The sequence below is a fragment of the Excalfactoria chinensis genome, chromosome Z (genome assembly GCF_039878825.1).
Source record: "Excalfactoria chinensis isolate bCotChi1 chromosome Z, bCotChi1.hap2, whole genome shotgun sequence".
NCBI classification, from domain to species: Eukaryota; Metazoa; Chordata; class Aves; order Galliformes; family Phasianidae; genus Excalfactoria; species Excalfactoria chinensis.
In genome coordinates, this window is record NC_092857.1 from 55,811,892 (window position 1) to 55,832,364 (window position 20,473).

General features: G+C 35.5%; 1 protein-coding gene across 1 annotated transcript in view; it reads left to right on the forward strand.

The window, feature by feature from the left end:
- Positions 1-20,473, forward strand: part of RASA1 (RAS p21 protein activator 1) — a 53,455-nt gene that overhangs the window by 17,741 nt on the left and 15,241 nt on the right. The window contains exons 3-15 of the mRNA XM_072360294.1: positions 406-541; positions 1,320-1,390; positions 3,474-3,591; positions 4,583-4,614; positions 6,279-6,331; positions 6,885-7,035; positions 8,002-8,080; positions 10,705-10,825; positions 13,480-13,636; positions 15,621-15,708; positions 18,048-18,125; positions 19,482-19,639; positions 19,939-20,015. Of these exons, the coding sequence (XP_072216395.1) occupies positions 406-541; positions 1,320-1,390; positions 3,474-3,591; positions 4,583-4,614; positions 6,279-6,331; positions 6,885-7,035; positions 8,002-8,080; positions 10,705-10,825; positions 13,480-13,636; positions 15,621-15,708; positions 18,048-18,125; positions 19,482-19,639; positions 19,939-20,015 (1,319 nt within the window). The remainder of the gene's footprint in view (positions 1-405; positions 542-1,319; positions 1,391-3,473; positions 3,592-4,582; positions 4,615-6,278; positions 6,332-6,884; positions 7,036-8,001; positions 8,081-10,704; positions 10,826-13,479; positions 13,637-15,620; positions 15,709-18,047; positions 18,126-19,481; positions 19,640-19,938; positions 20,016-20,473) is intronic.

Consider the following 20,473-nt stretch of genomic DNA (forward strand, 5'->3'; position numbering starts at 1 on the left):
TAATCAAATGGATTAATTTGTTGTTAAAATAATTAGGTACTTTTGTGTGTCTTGCATGATGCAACATTGTTGCGTATACAGAAGCACTAAGACAGTTTTTCAGGACACTATTATATACATTTATTTGCTGTTTAATTTCATTTAGTTTCAGTAAGTTGTATTTTTTACGGTTCCTTTTCAGTCATGAGGTATTTGTGTTTGTTTTTTTTCCTGATATTTATCAGTAATTTTTGACAAAATACACATTGGTTATGTTTTGTATACCTGCTTGTAGAGATCTGGTAATACTGTGTTTCACTGAATGTGGTCACTCTGCTTTAAAATCTTTTCTTAAAAGAAAAAGTAGAAAAACCCATTTGTGGACAAGAAGTTTCCTATGTCAAGCTTTCTTCTTGTAATTAACAGAATTATTGCCATGTGTGGAGACTATTACATTGGTGGACGTCGCTTTGCTTCACTCTCAGACCTAATCGGTTATTACAGTCATGTGTCCTGTTTACTAAAGGGGGAAAAGTTATTATTTCCAGTAGCACCTCCAGAGGTAAGTAGTAGAATTTTTATAGTAATATTTTTAAGAGCCATTGATTTAAATGCTGTTAGCCAGTATTCATAGTTTTCTGTGAAAAGCTTCCCCTAATTCCACATATACTTGACATATATGGTAAGCATAAGGAATATATAAATGCATTTTTACTGATGCAAAATAACAATTAAAGAGGTGTCTTTACTGAAAAACTGTGGTGAGAAGACTTGTTATTATATATCACTGATATCTCTGAAAGCAGCAATGATGTTGTCAGTAAACAGGTAACAAGAAAGTCTGCAGTTCTTTGCCAGTAATGTATTTAATTTCTCAGCTTGTGGTATCTTGTGTATCTGACAGAGATTCCTAAATAATCATCTTGTAGATAACAAAGGATACTGAAAGTGAGGTTTCTTTCAGGTGCTCATTCTTATAGCAGTTATTAAAACCATGCAAACTGTACCGCTAAACAAAGATGTTTCTGATACTTAAACTTCTGTAAGTTTCACTAAGTGGAAGAAAATCTAAAACTGTACTTTACATAGAAATTACTCTATCAGTAATGTAATTTGAAGATGGCGGTGTTACTTGTCATGCTTCAGAGACAAATGAAATGAGAGCTTTAGAAGCCAGCTATATTAATTGTGTTTTGCTGTAGTGGTTTTGAGCTTTGAAAATTTAACATTGATAGGAGGGATATTAGTGACAGGTGCAAGAGCTTTTCTTAAGACACTTGGAAGTGTTGGGGAGAGAAATACTGTTAAAGTTTTATCTTTGCTCTCATTTTATACTGTAGCCTGTGGAGGACAGGAGGAGAGTTAGAGCAATTCTGCCTTACACCAAAGTGCCGGAAACAGATGAAATAAGGTATGTTTTAATAATATCTTGTGAATCTCTCCAAGCATTTATAAATACTAATAATTTAAGACATACATTCATGTGCAAGTTGGATATAGTACAAAGTTGTTTCTTCCAGACACATCTTAGATTTAATAAATGGTTAAAGAATGATGTATTCTTTTATTGTTGGGTATAGCAGTAACACATTTTTTTTCTCTGTGTATTTGCTTTGCATTAATTGTAAGGAATTAGACCAATGAACTAAAATTAGTAATGTTACGTTTCTGAAGTAAGATTTGCAAAGACTTTTTTTTTAAGGAGTAGATTTGTGTGTGAAGGTGTTCTGTTCCAAAGTATCTCGTGTGAATGTTTGAGCTAAATGTGCTGGGCTTTTTTTCCCTGAACTGCCTGCAGAAGTAGCTGACAACAGATAAGTGTTTTAGGCCAAACTAGTCCTGATTGCTGGAAACATAATGCAAATATTGACTACTTAAAAATTTAAGAATAGCATATTTAATACCTTTTTTTTTGGAAATAAGATAAGGCAGCAGTGTTAAAAATAACAAGAACAAAAAACTTGTTCTTTAATGCTGTAGCCTATATTTTGTAGAAACAAAAACTGAACTATTCTGTTTTCTAAAAATACAGAAAAAAGTGTATCCTTTTTCCTTGATATCCTCATTAGGATCAAAAGGTATCCCAAAGCTTGCAGTGCATTCCAGTCTGACCTCCTTAAAGAATGAGAATTTTTATCATTGAGATGATTATTTCCTAAGAGGTGGAAGAGAAGTTGGTAGGAATTGTGCATATTGGAAGTAAGACGTGCTACTACCTGTACAAGTAAAAATATCAGTTGAGTCCAGGAAGTGCCTTACTGCATGTAGCAACCTACAGGAAAAAAACATTTCATTACTTTGCTGCCATAGTACAGATCTTAGAGAATCATACATTTTCCCTCTCTTGTAAGATACAAATGAAATACAGAGTTCTGTGCTAGGCTTTTGAGATGTGCTTGGTTGAAATCGTTCTGTTCCTGGTATAGCTGCAATCAGGTTCCCCAGTTTATTCTAGATCAAATTGACTTACACTTGAAGATGCCATTTGACTGAATTTAAAATTTCATAAATATTGACCACAACATTAAAATTCTAAGTATTTTAGGCTTAATTTCCGCCTGTCCTTTGTGCATTAACTTACTGAGTAGTTCTTTGCAATAGGGCTGATGCGATCAACGTGCTGGAAATCACTTGTTCTTAAAATTTGGGTCCATTACAGTCTGAATTCATTCCCTGTTTCATTAGGCTTTTTTTGTTTGTTCGTTTGCTTTGTGCTGTTCAAAGGCTTTTCTGTTAGCTTATCTCAAATGAGTTATGTTTTCTTTGAAATTTGCTGTGTAATTTTGGGCTGGATTTATAGTTAATGAATGAGCTTATTGATACATCCTGTACCCCTGATTCGTCATCTAACTTGACTAAGAAGTTCTGTTGTGCTGCACTGAAATGTTCTCATATGACCTGAGTTTGTGGTAGCACTCAACTTAGCCTAACTTTCAGTAATGAATTTTCCATGGGCATCTCAATGCTATTTATTTATGCTTTCTTGTAGCTAATTGCATGGATGTTCTCGTAGCTATTCTGTACTCTGCAGCACTTGTTTTTGTATATGAGAACATAAATAATTGGTACGCTGCAGACTTTTATTATGAGATTAGGTTTATTAAACAATATTAAGGAGTAAGGAACATCACTAATAGTCCATATGAAAATAGAGTATTTGATTGTTTTCATATTTCATTATTTGATAAAAGAAAAATGTTCCTATATTGTAATTCTGTTGTGGTGTTAGTTCTTTTCTGTGCATATAGCTTAACTCACTTCCAAGCTAATAGAATTGAAGTATGCATTGGGTTTTGATGTAAATCAAAGTATAAATACTCATATATGATAACTGTGAGAAAAACACGTGTGCATGCTTAGGATATCAATTGATATATTTTCACATGCAGTTTATCTCAAGTATTTTTCTGAAAGAATACTCAATAGTTCTTTGTCTTTGTTTAAGTTTTTATTATGAGTCTGTTTCTAACATTATTCTTACCATAACTCTTCAGTTTCCTTAAAGGAGACATGTTTATTGTCCATAATGAATTAGAAGATGGCTGGATGTGGGTTACAAACCTTCGGACAGATGAACAAGGTCTTATTGTGGAAGATCTGGTAGAGGAAGTGGTAAGTAACTTTATACTCAAGTCTCTTAAAAATTAGATACGTACACATACACATGGTAAATAAAAATTGGTAAAACGCTGGAATGCATCTAAACCAGTGGCACTGCTTCATTTCTAGTTATGTGCTTTTCCAAGCCTAGTAATTGAATCTAACAGTTTTAAAATAGTGTAACAGACCTGTAAGCTTAATAAAGTATTAAAAAAGCTCTTATTCACATATTGTCCTAAGAAATACAAATGAGTGGTACTGCAGATTTACTGAGCAGTTTCCTGAACTTAGCAGTCTTGATAAACAATCTGCTGGTTATTTAGTTGCATTTGGGTTTTGTTTGCTATTCACAATCTGAACAGAATGTAATTTTACATTGTAGTAGTTGGGTAGTTTTTAAGGATGATACACAGAAAGCGTACCAGTGAATTAACTGTGCCTAGACAGGCAGAACTCAAGAAGTTAACAAGGTGACCTGCAGATAATTGGGTTACTGCAAGGGAAAGGAGGGTTTAAAGGATGTTTTAAATACTAAAAAATAAGAGCTTTTTTTTTTTTTTTTAACTGCAGCATTACTTTGGAATCCTTAAAATGTTTTCTTGTGAAGTCTATGTATTTTTGCTAATAGCATATTTACTTGCAGCTGCTTTTCAGAGGTCCATGTTACAATGTGGCAGCAGTGCTAGAACATCAAACTGCAGTCCTGTATATCCTTGATTAAATGAACCTTAGGAAAGCTGAGTTTTAAAATTTGTCAGCCTTGAAGAAGGACTTGAAAGATGACAGGATTGTCTTAAGAACATATTTTGGCTGAATTTCCACTTAGAGAATGAAGAGGAAAATTCATTTTCCTAGAACTTCAGTAAGCCCTTTTGGTTCAGAAGTATCATACGTTATTTTTTTGTTTGTTTGCTTTTTAACAGAAGGTCTTACCCTATGAAGTTTAATTTCTGAACTAACCTTTACTATTGTCATGCACTTAATATGTCAATTTTCTCATTAGGGAAGAGAAGAAGATCCACATGAAGGCAAAATGTAAGGATTTTTTGTTTGTTTTTAATTAAAATATAAAACATAAACTTCAGCTATGAGGTTTCCTGGCTTTTGGAAGGGTGAACAGAAGATGCTTATTTTTTGCCTTAGATTTTTTTTCTGTTTCAGCTGCTGAAGATGCATAGAAAATAGACACTATTAAAGTTTTGAAATAGTGATATCTATTGGTAATGGGTTAAAATCTTCAATAAATCTTGTATGATAATGTTCAGCCAAAATATGCACATTGGAGCTAAGGCAGTGTTTGTCTTAAAGATATCCTTATTCAGAACTGCTCAGCTGCAGATGCTGGAGACAGAGCAAAGTACCAGTATAAGAATGATGGTGTAATAATTGAATCTGCATTATCTCTATCTAATAACTCTTAAAAGTGAAAACCAAAGGCCATGTGGTAATTGTGCCCTTTCCTTCAGTATTAGAAAATGTGTTTGTGTTTTTTTGGAGTGGATGCATTTCAGGCTTATCTCTGTAGTGGTACAGCAAACTGCTGGTAGTTGCATTGTTTTCAGTACTACAGACCAAAGCGAGTTTCAGAAGATCTCTAGGCTTGGCTTGGCTGTGTTGTCTGTTCTGCATTTGCTTCTGGTAACTGCAACTGCTGCTTCCTATCTCTCTTGCCCTCTTTGCGGTCTCCAAGAGACTTATCTTAATTGGCAAAAGAACATCACTGATATTTCGTTTGCTTACTCTTTCCTAATGTTCTGCTAGTCAGTTTGGCAGTGGGAAGCTTTCAAAAATACAGGAACATCTATTAATTTGTTAAGAAATCTGTAATAAATGCTTGGAGGCTGACTCTGTTTACAGATATTTGCAGTACTCAGAGGAACTCTGGGGATACAGCATTCCTTCAAATATTCCAGTAGCAAGAAAACTTCCTCTAAATCTTGTACAGAAAAGAAGATTTAGAAATAGAGCTTATTTTTAATGCATGAGAGTCTTCTGCTCCATACCCCACCCAATGTGAATGTAATGAACTATAGCCCTTATTTTTAGATTTCCTTTAAAGGATAGAATGTGATCTTAAGTTGTAGCACGTGATGCGCTGAACCTAAACTGTAATGTCAGTTCTTTGATTGCTGGTATCAGGCTGAGGCTAGACAGAGGCTACTGAAATTTCTTAGGATGTTGCTCTTACACAGGGCTCTGCAGAACATAAAAGATTCTGCATTAAAGCAGTTTTTATTCAGAAAAACCTAGTGGTTATTTCCACAGCTTCAGACAAAATTAGTTGGATTGTTTTTTGGTTGTTTTTTTTTCTTTACTGGGTTTATCCTCCTTATTTTTGCTCTGGATTTCATGATTTGGGGAAATTCCTGTATGGAATTGTCACTTCATAGTGCCCATTAAGTTTGTTACTCTTTCAACATTGTTTTTGTTTCTTTGATTTTAAATCTTTAAATGCAGTCAGATTTGAACATCGACTCCCATGTGTTGGGCATTTTTTCTTGAAAATAACTTAGGTGCCTGTTAATCTTACCTTTTTCATGCTGTTGGTGTAATGGTAGCATTGAGTAGCATAATCTTATCTCATCTGTTATGCATTAGGTCTTTTAAAATAAAGATCAATTCATAGGTGCCAGAGCCTTGGATGTCACCACAACGAAAAGAGATCTTGCTTTCTAATTTTTCTCTTCATCTTTGTTAAGATGGTTCCACGGGAAGATCTCCAAACAAGAGGCGTACAATCTGCTGATGACAGGTACTTGTATTTCTGACACAGCGGTAGTTAAGTAGTGCGAAGCCATTGTATGTATTGTGTGACAAAACCTGCGGGTTTTTGTGTGTGAATATGTGATTGTCCTTGATCAGATGCTGCAATTGTTACTGCAGTAGAATACTGCACTAGAAGAAAACTCTTAAGACTATGAGTATTAAACATATTTAAATTCTTAAGTACAGCTAATTTAATAATCTCGACTGAAATAATGAAATACATTTTGATTAATAAATAAACTTTAAAAAAAAAAATCAGATTTTCTCAGGAGAAAGTATTGTTTTATCAAACTTTTTTTTATCAAACTTCTAAAGATGTTATGTAAGTAGGTTGCAAGCTACAGCTAAACTACTTTGCATTAACTTTGTTAGGGTAGTTGTACTGCATCTGATGTGGGATCACTCTTGGAACTTGGCTCATTGACTTTGTATCTCTTTTAAGTAGACACTTGTTGCTGCTTTATACAGAGGTCGATGAGAGCTTACAAGTAATACTACCAAAAACAAAAGCAGTAAATAACACTATGAAATCTTTTCAGTTGGCCAGGTGTGCAGCTTTCTTGTGAGACCTTCAGATAATACACCTGGTGATTATTCACTTTATTTTCGGACCAGTGAAAATATTCAGCGGTTTAAAATATGTCCAACGGCAAACAATCAGTTTATGATGGGAGGCAGGTATTATAATAGGTAAGTTACTGTGGTAGCAAGAATTGTGTTTATGTTATGTTCATGAAAGATTTCTGCATCTTATTCCTGATAGACTGGTATGAGACTGTTTTTCTTAACAGAGTGCAAAATATTTTGCTTAGGTAGCTTAATAGTTAAAACCAAGAAAGTTCCTGAGGACTGTGCATAACTTTTGTGGTTTTATTTATTTATTCTGAAGTAAGTGCTCTTCTGCAAAGAGTTTCTTCAGTCTATAAACTGTAGGTCAAATGGGTCATGAGTGGGGGTGTGATAAAGAGAATGCTGTGTTGTCTTGGAAGCTACTGTTTGTAATGGGAGGAGTTCTCCATTTGAAAGAGGAATGTAATGGTGTTAGTTTTATCTGCGATGTTCCACAGGAATTTCAAAGTGTGAATAAGAGAAATGTGTATTTATAGGGAAAGGAAAAAACGTTTTCATTGTTGGAAAAAAAGTTACTAAATTGCATCGTAATATGTGAAGAATACTTTGGTAGGAATTGCAGATGGCACCATTTAGAATGAGGAAACTTGGAGTGCATTTATTTTGCCAATGGTGTAACAATACAATAATCTTTAAAATAAATAAATAAAAAGAAACAATGATATATATTTCTCATTTTCTTTGAAGAAGCTGTGAATCCATCACTGATAATCATACTGTTTGGAAAGCTGGTAATGTGCATGCACTGTTTGAATATGGGAAAAACATTGGCACGTTAAGCAACAGAATAAAATGTTCTGCAGAGTTCAGCTTAGTACTGGTATTCATAACACATTAACATGATATTAGTATTAGTAAATTCTTTTTGCTTCAAGTGAGATTTTTGGTATTTAACACCAAGCTGGTTTTTTTTTTGTTTTTTTTTGTTTTTTTTGTTTTTTCTGTGATTTGAATGGGAAAGCAAATTCTTTCACAGGGAAAGCTAACTAGTTTAATATTAAAATCCTGTTTTTCTTTTTGAAACAGTATTGCTGACATCATTGAGCACTATAGGAAAGAACAAATTGTTGAAGGATATTACCTTAAAGATCCTGTTCCAATGCAGGTAAGATTTCATTTCTCATCATTTGCTGAAGATCTGATCATCATCAAATCTATTTATAATATAAGAATGTATGTTTCTTTAGTTTGTATCTGTTCACTTACCCAGAGCTGTCTTGTAGTCAACAGAAAATAAGATAAGCTGTGTTTGTGCCCTGAAGAATTCATCCTCTGACCTGTGCCTCCATCTTTGGTCCGTGGCTGTTCTTTAATGTTGTGTTGAGGGAAACCACAGTACACTCCAGTCTATAGTGTCTGGCATTCTCCTCCTCCTAGAGGAAACACATTACAATTGCAGGACTTATTCAGGAGAATTCTTGCCCTTTCACAGAAGGTCGTTCTATCCTGTAATTCTCCCTCAGTTGGCTCACTAAGTTAGACATATTAAAATCATTAATTTCTCCTCATACCATTCCTTCTTATCACTACTCTGCTGTGGCTTATTCCAGTGCAAGCTCATCTGTCCTGAATATGATGGACGAGAACAGCCCTATCACTAGTATAAATGGTGTTATGATATCGTATAAAATATTTATTTTCATAAATAAAATAATTAACAGAAGTATCCTTGATGTTCTGTGATACTGTAAATGGGTGATGAGACTCTGACATAGCTGCCCAAAGAAGCTCTGAGTGATCCATCCCTGGAGGTATTCAAGACCAGGTTGGATGGGGCCCTAGGCTGCCATATATGCTGAGGAGCAGCCCTGCCAATGGCAGGGGGTTAGAATTGGGTGGGCTTTAAAGTCCCTTCTACCCTAAGCCATTTTATGTTGATTCTATGATAACACCTGTGTCATCTTTTGTGGTAGGCTGGCTCTAGTGATCAGGCAAGCACCTGCAGAGATAACTTTTTATTCCCTTATCCCATGGAATGGGAGAGAGATTAGGAAGAGCACAGCTTAAGAAGGAAAAAACTCCTGGATAGAGATAAATTTTTAGCAAAGAAAAGAGCAGAAAAAAATACTCAGTTCCTGTGATGCAAAGGCAGTCACTCACCACTTCCTACAAGCAGACTGTTGCCCAACTGGTATCTGAACAACAGGTGCTGCAGAACATGATCAGCAGCCCCGATTTTAATGTCATTAAGGTGTTACATGGCATTCAGTGCCCCCTCAATTAGTTCAGGCCTGCTGTTTTGGCCATATGCACGTCCAGTTTCTTTTCCCTTCACAGGCTCCTCAATGTGAGGTGAGTGACAGAGACTCCCTTGATTCTGTGCAAGCACTGCTTAACAGTAGACAAAACCCTTGTGTGTTATCAACACAGTTTTGGCAAAACAGTCTAATGTTTTCTGTTGATAAGTATCAACAGATACAACTTCCATGCTGCATCATTCCAATCTTTCCTGTATTGTTGATTGTCCTGTGCCACTGATGCTCCCCAGTTGTTTGCTGATGTTAACCTGAGCTCAGTAATGTGGTTGGGACAAACAGCAAATGGTATATCTGGAGACTCATCATTGAAGGCTTTGCTAGTAAACTTTCTTCATGTTCTATAGCATCTTTTGGTCTGTGGCATAAGTTGTTTGTAATCTTAGCTTTTTTTCATATGCTTTTTTTTTTTTTTCCTTCTATATTTTTTACTATATTTTCCATGAGACTACTTCATTTGCTTTTAAATTTTTCATGTTTGTGACTTGAAAAAAAGTCCAGAAGTCATGCTTATAGTGTGGGGAGTGATGGACATCCTATGTCAGTGCCAAGGTTGCTGTTCTTGCGTAGTTACTGGCGTCTTAAGTTCATAAACATCTTGATGTTGTTTCCATTGTGGATCCTACAATTCCTGCTAGTATTACCAAAGTATTTTTCATCTTGTCTTTGTTGTTTTGTTCAAAACTATAATTCTTATAGCACCAGGAAGAAGAGTGAAATATTTAATGTCTAGCCAATTCTTGTATCATGTTTCATCACAGCACTGTTCTCACTGCTTGACAGTCCAGTTTTTCATATATTCTTTTGGCTAAAGACCTTTTACTGATCAGCTTACTAGGAAAGGTCAAATTTGACTCGGCTAACTGAAGGGGCACTGAACAGCTTTGGACCATCCCCATTTACTACTTGACTTTACAAATCTTAAAGCTTTGTGTGATTTATCCTTTTTTGGTTTCATGTTTCTTCTTCCTTCTGTTGTTTTCTGTTACAGTTTTACCCAATTAGAACATACAAATTTTAACAATATTAGCGAGGAAGAATGCAATTTTGTGAGCATGTCAGTTTTTATTGTGATCTGCACCATTCTTGTAGCTTAAGAGTAAATTTTTACTCTGTCTTAAAACCTTTGGTAGAAATAGATGTGATTTTCAAGACTTTCACAAGTTTTACAGAAGTTGCTGTGAGAGATGCTGCTTTCTATTTAATGTTAGAAAAGCACAGGTGGTACTTTGTCAAATTTGGTCTGTATTCTTTGCTAATTCTGATCTGATCATTCCATAGAAAACAGTTAATGCATTTCTAGTGAGTATCTAGTATTAAAATTTCCTGCATTGTAATACAGCATTGGAATACGCAATACTAAAGATTTTGTTAGTAAGTTGACCTTGGTTGCAGCCTTCAAAGTATGTGATTTTTTTTTTTTAAATAGCAATTTCTGAACTTAAAATATGTTGTTTTCTTCCTTCTTTCCTAGCACCAAGAGCAAGTGTTTAATGATACATTGGATGGAAAAGAAATTTACAATACAATTCGTCGCAAAACCAAGGATGCTTTTTATAAAAACATTGTCAAAAAAGGCTATCTGCTGAAAAAAAGTGAGTTCTCCCTACTGTTCTTTTCTGCGGAACAAACATGGAGGCATGTTTAATAACTTACTACATAAAACTGGCACTAGAAAGGACAAAGTAGAAGCGAACAAGATAGAGAAAATGTGTGAAGAGTGTGAAAAACTCTGATAAAAAGTATGGTAACCAAAACTACGTGCAGGGTAAACGTGACTGGCAGTTTTTCAGGAAAAGAAAAATGGAGTACATTGCGACTACCAGGAATGTTGATCAAGAGTAGATTTCAAGTGCATCAAGTGAGATGTATTTTGAGGGGAAAAAAGAAAATTGTATTTTACTTGAAGCTCGTATTTTTTCAGACAGAATAGATTGAAGCTAGAAGGATATATATCTGATCATTGAAGATCAGAGCTATTTTGTTATTCCAGATTTAAAAAGTACTGTTTTATCTGTAAGATACATAGGGACTTTTTTAGGGTTGTAACACTGGTACCATCAACCATAATTAATAATAAGTACATTAAAAGTTAATGGCTTGACTTGCATTATTATGTCCCTGAAAAATTCAACAAGAATTGCACTTTGATTGGAACAACACCGCACAATGCACAAGCTTGGGATGGAGTGTCTGCAGAGACACTGAGGAAGTCTTTGAAGTTCTGAGGCAACTGGTCCCTTACAAAGCTTTTTATTTCCACTGGGTTTTTTAAATCAACAATAATGAAAAGAGAAAAACCAATAATAGCGTGATTTTTTACAGCTGAGGGAGTCCATGGCTAAAAGGATAAGTTTAGATAGCAATAGTAGATAGCAAGCAAAAAAAAAAAGAGAAGAAAGGTATGATTTTAAATGCAGCCAAATATAAAAGAGAAATAAAAAGTCCACAAAGCCACTGAATTTCTGGACAGAACAAAGAAAGCATTTCTTCTATTAAGAAAACTAATTCTGAGAGGTGTGCAGGGGTGTGCTGGCGCAAAGAATCAGATGAGAATTAAGTGAAAACCTTTTAGCTAAAAGAGAAAATGGGGTAGTTGAAAATGCAAACAGGAGTCCTGTGTAGATCAGAGAGGTGCCCATAGCCACATATGGAACAAACATAATCTCTCCGCCATCTAGTGGACAGTGTAATAACCGGATGGTGGAGTCATGTTTTCGAAACCATACTGCTAGTGTGGTGAATTTGTCATATTCAAACATACTGTGTCTTATATGTGAATTAGCTCCAGGAAGATCTAATCCATTGGAGGTCAGAGATTAATTTCTCCGGAAAAAGTGAAAGTTGCCAATTTAGTGGGTATAAGTGTGCGATTCTAATTCAGATCTGCATATAATGTATTCCCATCTCTGCTGTTCAGTCATTTTTTTTTTTTTAATGGTGCTTTGATATTCCTGCTGCAAATCGTTCAAAGTTCAGGAGTAGCTTTCTTTTTGTCTAGATCCTGTTTCCTAATTAAAAGTTGTTGTGATAAATGGGGTCAGTGAATCAGGACATAAACTGTTAACTGTACAGATGCTGAGTCACCCTGCTGATATGTACACAGTGTCCCAGCAGCTCATATGCACTTGCATATGCAGTCTTGTTGAAATTAAGATGTTTAAAGAACTCATTGCAACTGTATGTAAATCTGTGATGGCAGTCTGGATTTAGCTACATGTTGCACAAAATTGAGTATATATACTTGATATATATGTGTATATATATACTGATATATGTGTGATTGTCACATCCTGCCCCTAAAGGCCTCCCTTTATCTGATGACCAGATTCATGAATGCCCCCAGTTAGGTTGTGGTAAAATGATGCGTAGAGGCCCACACGCAATCATCAGTTTTCATGATAACCTACGTGCTACAATTATCCTCAAAATACTGGCACTCTGTTACTTAGAATCTACATTAAACTGTCCATATAAACTATATGACATTAAAGAACCAAAATAACCTTAGTACTTAACAATTTTGACTTATCTCATAAAGTTTTTACAGGTTTTACGAAACAGAGATAGATCTTATGATTACTTAATTTTATGAGAGAAAAAGAATGAAAGGGTGAAACTGAGGAAGACAGACAAGGAGTGAGAGTCAGAAAAATTGACAGCAAAAGGATTGGTCATCAGACTATTTAAAAGGTCTGTTTCAAAGAGTCCCAGTGTCAGCCTGCAGTGCTGAAGAAGGGGTGAGAGGAGGGTGTGCACTTGGCCAGAGATTATAGTCTTGAATCAGCAAACGGTAGTGATGACCACTGACATGAAGATGCTGACTCACTGGGGTCCCTTTCAGGTGTCTTTTAATGCCTGCTAGGTTTGCAGGTGCTTTGTCCCAAGATTGTAAGCAAGCAAGTTTTCCAAAACAAAACTGTAAAAGACAACATAGCCAAAATTCTCTTGTGGGAAGAAGGCCAGTTTGTCAGAAGGGGAGTTATCCCACAAGAGGAGAGGATATCACACTTGTTGATATCAGCCTTTGACAGAGTACCATTGCAACATAATCAAGTACACCCCAGCAGGTCAGAAATTGTTTTTTTGTTGGTCTTCTACAGTGACTAGCTATGCCATTATAATAGTGATTAGCTAAATGTTCTTCTGTTTGATGCTTGACAAATACTGCTCTGCTTTGTTATCTTCATTTACAAAATTGATCTTTTATTTAAAACAATCACAATTTCTGGCTTTACTTTCCTTACAGGTAAAGGAAAAAGATGGAAAAACTTATACTTTATATTAGAGGGAAATGATGCCCAGCTTATTTATTTTGAAAGTGAAAAACGAGCCACAAAACCCAAAGGACTAATAGACCTTAGCGTGTGTTCTGTCTATGGAGTACATGACAGCTTGTTTGGCAGGTAGGATGCTGGTTCATAATTCTTGTATGTGCAGCAGGAGACTTGACTGTTAGTTTCAGACATGTACAGTGCAAATGCAATTTGTTGCGAGTGAGCTGGCTTGTATTGATTGCAATCATTCGTTCATACTCATACCAGTAACTGTTCCTAAACTAATTGAAATTAACAATTTTGGTATTTCAAGTTCAAGTGTTTTTGGTTTTTTTTTAATGAAATAAGGTATGGTAATGATTCAGGGTTTGGCGTTTCTGTTTCTGAATATTGAGCATAATAATTGTTCCATATTTTGTGACAGATACATGAAAAATGATGAAATAATGCTGAGGGTTTAAACCAGATAGAATCAAGAATTGAGAAGATTAAGGATTTTATCAGTTCTGAAACATCATTGTACCTTTGACAGATATTTGAAAGCTAACTTGGATAGGCAAAATTTATAAATAGTTTTCTACTTAAGATGAGTATCCCAAATATTTGGGATTTTTATTCCAACCATTTTTTTTTTACTCAAAAATTCTGATAATCCATGGAACCATCCATAACAAATTAACACTTGAAATTTTCTGTATGTAAGCTGGCAATTATGAAGGAAGCCTTGGTGTCCATTTGTACATTGTAAAGAAGGAACAGTTTGTTTGATGACTACCTCTTAAGAAGTACTCTGCTGTGAAGTTGGGCAGTAACTGGTTCTGAATGTGGGGAGAAGGAAATGCATGGTTGCATCAACTGTAGGAAACTTTAGCTGATAGTGAGGAACTGTAGCTGAGGTAAAGTTCCTCCTATACTTTAAGTAGCTGCTACTGGAAGAAGGAAAAAAATAAAACAAGAAAAATTATCCCAAACTCTGCTTTTGCACTTTTCTCAGAAGTACGATGAAGTTTGTAGTTTTACTTGTTTCTTTGAGGGTAGTGATGTAAATAGCCCTAGCTCCAGTTACTTCCTGCTCTCCCATATACTGTGACATGGACACATTCACCAGCCAGTGAAACAGAGGGAGGACAGAAGGCTGAAATTCCATTGGAAAAGAAATGAGATTTTGTATAATGCAGTGATTGGGACAGCTAGATTTCCTTCAACATAAACTGGAAGGTTGTGAATGAAGTGTCATTTAAAATAGCTTGTAATTTAACACTTGGTGGTGTTTTTGACAAATGGATGGTGGTATACAAAATGGCCGAGACACCATAATTCCATGTAGAGATTTAGAGGTATGTAGGAAATGGTGACCCAATAAACATTTTATTGGCCATGAGTCCTGTGGGGCACATTCATGTAGGGGATTTCTTATGGTAGTATTTCCTGAAATCCTGAAAGAGCAAATCCTTAATGTGTCTTTAATTGCTTGGGAACTAATGCTGAACCTTTGCTAGTTTTTAAACGTTTGTGGGAACAGATCTTAGTGGCAAGTTTTTCATGTTCCAAGGTGATTACTTACTGCTTTGACTGTAAGACAGTGTGCTCTCTTATACAATATAAATCAGTCTAAAGGTCTCTTAATGCTCGGAAACAAACTATAGCTGTACTGTAATTTTCTTAAAAGTAACATGTTCAAGCAAAAATGCAATTTTGAAATACCTGAGAATATTTTTTTTGGTAGAGTCTTTCCTGTCTCTGTGCAAAAACAAATCTAATTTGTGTTCAATATTCCTTTCAAAAAATCAACGGAATGCTGTTAGTTCGGTGTAAATTTTGGCATGCCACTACTAGAGTCATTTAGTTGAAAGAGACCTTCAGAGATCTTGGAGACTGACTGAGTCTAACCAGAAGTTAAAGCACATTAATGAGGGTACTGCCCAAATGCTTCTTAAACACTGACAGGCATGGGGCATCCACCACCCCTGTAGGAAGCCCGCACCTGTGTCTGACCACTCCCACAGTATAAAGAACTTTTTCCTAATGTCCAGTCTGAGATTAATAAGTGAAGGTGTCTGTAAACGTTACAAAGATGAATAAAACCTTTTTTTTTGTTCTGTTTATCTTTAAGGCCAAACTGTTTTCAGATAGTAGTTCAGCACTTTAGTGAAGAGCATTACATCTTTTACTTTGCAGGCGAGACTCCAGAACAAGCACAGGTGAGAGCTTTTATTGGTAAATACAACTTTTAAAGAGATTTATTTCTTTTTGTTTGCATTGCAGTGTACAGTAATACTATCCTTCAGTAGCAAGCGAGTGTACTGTAAATGAGATGTGATGTGGTTAAGTTTATACTTGCAGATATTATGATATAGTAGTAGGAGATCTAGGAGGGAAAAACTATTGTTGGGAATCCAGTACCTATATGACTTGTACCTGGGGATTTTTACTTCGGACATGTTCCAGTTCTCTGGAATGAACTCAGGTTGTATCCTTTTGTACGTTTTGCAGGACACAATTTCTGGAATGGTTCAGTATAGAAAAATAATCTGCACTCCAAGACTTTTCCTTCAAGAGTACTTTCATGATGTGAAATATAATATTGTCACATCTGTGTGTGCCCAGTGACTAAAGAATGACTGTCTTCCACAGTTGTTTTTCCTGTTACTGAATCAGTAATTTTTCATAGTTTTGGGACTTGGTTGTGCATGAGAAGCGATGTGGTTGTAAAGAGCTTAGTGCTCTGAAATCCTCTTACCAGCAGGAGAGCTCAAGTTGAGACAATGCTTTTATTTATTAAGGCTACAATTCTGAAATATACACGTTGCATCAGAAGTTGGGGTTTCCATTTGATTTAAATTGAATGGAATTAAAGCTTTAGGAGCAGTTATAGTAGGCAGTATAAATTCAGTATTCTTGTGGAGCTGCACACACAGGAAAAAGCAGATATTTTTTGTTAAACTGCCAAAAGTTTAAGAAGGTCACTGGGATAACGTCTGAATATTGCACTGGTGTTTATCACACAGCTGTCAGTGTATCATCTCTGGGAAGCAGCATGCAATCACTGAGTGTATATACTTCAGTTTCTACAGCCATGAATATGTAGGTTCGTTTCTGTCATGTCCAGCGTTGTGAGCTCTAGAAATTGAAAAAAGAATGTGTAGCAAGCAAAATATCCTGCTGTATTCCCTGAATGCCTTGGTTTAATCTACTTTTGGTATTGATCAACCTGACACACTGTTCATATTGCTTACAGAGTACAGTTCCATTAATAGTACGGTTTTGGTCCATGTGCATTAATTCTCATGTAGATCTGTTCTGAGAAGATCATGTTTTGTTGTTTGTTTGTTTTTTTTTCCTGTCTAATATCTTATAAAGAACTGAGCTTTGTATGTGTTAAGGAAAAAATGATTACTTTATAGTGCAGATAGGTAACAAGTGGACATCTTATGGAATGGGTCACATGTTGTCCTTGTGTCCAACTTCAGATTAAAGAAACAAGCCACTAAAAGCTCATGCTGCTCATTTGGAAGCTTTTCCTTCTGTGGAAGGTTTAGAAAGTCAAAGCCTGACTCAAAGTAGTTTAGCTAAGAATGGCTGCAGTAGGTGATGCTCCTGTATTGTTTTATGGAACATATGGTGAAGGATAAGATTCAAACGATGTTGTGGGGTGTCTTAATGATGCTGTTAAATTGTACTTTGAGATAGTCTTCAGAATGCAATTGATCAAAACCTACATTTTGAGCTTTGCAGCAGCAATGTAGAGTACAATGGTTGTGGGACAGAAACAAGAGAAAGAAGCTGTACTTTTCTCCCTTTTCTAAACCTAGGATTCCCATACAAAGCTCTTATACTGTGAATTTTCAGCTTTTTCAGAGGAGGTCTAGTGAGGCAATGCTGCTTCTTAGCAGCTTATTTCTATGATAATTTAAAAAAAGAGGGAAAAAAAACAAAATTTTCTGCAGTCAGTTTGGTCCTAGATGACCTATTCATTTTATTTAATGAAGTGGAATCCACCCATCCCTTCATTCTACTATATAAGGCTATGGGAAGACAAAAGGAGGATGTAGGATATCCATCTTTTCAGTGTTTCTCTGTTAATGCTCTTTGGTTTACACTGGAATTATACACAGTGTTATGACAAGAATACAGGAATAATTGAGAGAAAGAAAAACAGTGTTGTTTGTTGTTTATCTTGTTAACTTATTTTCCCCAAAGTAAGCAGGTCTTGTTTCATTTTATATGCCATTTGCAATTTAATGTAATATTGCTGGACTTGAAATTCGTTAAAGGTCACACTGTCTGTGTGTACCCAATTAACTGTGTTTGATTTTTCCAAAGGAGACAGTGCTTCTGATTTGCAAATCCTTAATTTATATTTGCTTATTGAAGATAAGAATTTTGCTTTATTATTCAAACTCAGATATTTGGAATGGCATAAAACTTGAAGCTGAGGAATACTTTAGATATTTAATGTACCTTTTTAGATGTCTAGTCCGCTGCAAGAACCTGGATCTGACTTTGCCTTATTACACTATTCTGCATCCTTCTCTCTTAGGACTGGATGAAAGCTTTGCAGATGTTTTGCAGTTTAAGAAAAACCAGTCCAGGAACATCAAACAAACGTCTACGTCAGGTGAAGCTGTACAGATGTTAAGGGGTTTTGCTTTGCTGGGGTTAAAGTTTTATGTTGTGCATATATATTGACAAATGAAGTTCACTTTCAATAGTAGTAAATTCTGCACGTTCTTACTTTCCTTTTTGAAGTTATGCAGAACCAGAATTATTTTACTTTTGTTTTCTGTATGCGTAAAGAACAGTGTTTGTATCCAATCTGTAGGTACTATGCTAGGTAGTAATTTCTGATGTTACACAGCTGTGATAAAGTCAGCTTTTTTATCTGTTCAACTTCGTTTTAAATTATGTGAGAGACTTTAAAAGAAAATAATGGCAGGCTTCAAATCATCTTTTGGAGATGAAAACAAAATGCGCGTTCAGATGCTGTTACTCGTTCCTTAGTAACCAGTATGTGCTGAACCGTGCTTTTGGCTTAAAATTTCTTGGCCTATTGGAAGTGCTGCTTTGTCCGGAATTTGCCACAGAGGTGGAGGACTGATGGTCGTTTATGACTAAGTCTGTAATGTTTGGACAATAACATATATACTTCAAGAATCCCTGATAATTCTGGATGTTGGGAACACTGAATGTAATTACTGTGGAAAAAGAAATACATTTTCCAGGACACACAGAATTATTCTGTAGTTAGCACTAAAGAAGATTGAATGCTTCTGAAGAAAATAACTATGTCAAGTGAATTCGCAGGTGAAAATTGGAGGCTTGCAAGCTGCAGAAGCTAAGCAAGCAGGGTGGTAGTTGGAGTTAATTCTCATTAACTCAGTCTCTTAAATAAGATTTCAGATAGTTCACTTCTCATTTTCTGGAAATGTGGGGTTACCAATTGCTGCAATTTAATCCATATTACAGACCAAGTGTTTTCATTTTAGGGGGGAAATTGTTTATAAAGTGTTGCACAACATAATTTTGTGTAACCTGCTAGGAGAGCACAGGGCAAGCCATCCTGCTTGGACTCAGCTGTGGTTTTTACTCAAGATGCCAGGCTTTGGATTCTGTAAAATGTTCTATGTATAGAAAAGCCAGCATTTACGAATCCTAATGCCTGTTAGAAATAAATTTAGAAAATAAATAAGTAAAACTTACCAGCACTAATAAAAACAAATAGGTTACATTAAAAATATGGTGCCAGAGATTTGTTTTCAGTAATTGATATAGCTGTTATTTATCCCTGGTACTTGTTAAAACGTTGAACCATTGCATCTGTTCCTTGCCTCTTCTATTAGGAAGTAATGGTTTGTAATCACTACTCATAAGTTAACATTAAGCCTCCACTTGGAGGGCAAAGAAATATTCATGTTCTTAACGCTTCCGTTTCAGCATAAAGGAGTAAAGTTGTTTCTGTGTTGTTTTTTTTCAGGTCAGCAGTCTTATTTTGCATGTAGAAGAAGCTCATACGCTCCCAGTAAAGCATTTTACTAACCCATATTGTAACATCTACCTGAACAGTGTCCAGGTAGCAAAAACACATATCAGGGAAGGGCAGAACCCTGTGTGGTCAGAAGAATTTGTTTTTGAGTAAGTCTTACTCTTCTTAAATTTCACTAAGATACCTTTAAGGTTAAGGTGTTTAAGGTTATTAATGGCATACTATTTTGCATGTGCTTTTAAATGTACTGCGTGTGTGGTTAAAGAGCAGCAGCTTTTTGCCATAAATTTGTGAGCAGATTTTCTGTAGGCAGCTAAATATGATAACATAGTAAATATAATTTGTGTCTTTGGCTGTAAATGAGAATTCAGGTTTGAAATGAGTTTACATTACGCTTAAATGCCAGCCAACCATAGTATTAATTGAGGCTTTCTGTCTTTTCTCCTAGTGATCTTTCATCTGATATTAATAGATTTGAGATCAGTCTTAGTAACAAAACAAAGAAAAGTAAAGATCCGGATATATGTAAGTATTTTTCTGTAAAAGCTGTATGTCTGTTGCAGCAATGGATTCTTTGTGCAGTTTCCATGGCTCTTGTGAAACATTATCACAAGAGAATTAAGTGTACTTTTATGCCTGCCGCACTACTGTGTCTGTATGTTTTGGATGTCTGTTAATGGTTTTGCATTCCTGTTTTTACAATTGCATGGTACTAAGATGCACATTAATCCAGTCCTAAATATCTGCTGGCTTTCCTAGCTGTTCTTTAGAATAGCTGTTACGTGATGTGTAGTGACTGTGCTCACGAAAAAGGAGGATCGAAAGAGTAATAGTCCACTCAGTAAAATACTGTTTCCCTTAGTTAACTTATTTGATATGTTTTATGTATGCGTGTGTGGAATTCCTTGTTAATATTTCTGGGAATGAGGTAAGGGAGCAAATGTATTACTTCATTTAAAAATGAATCAGGAATACCTTGAGAG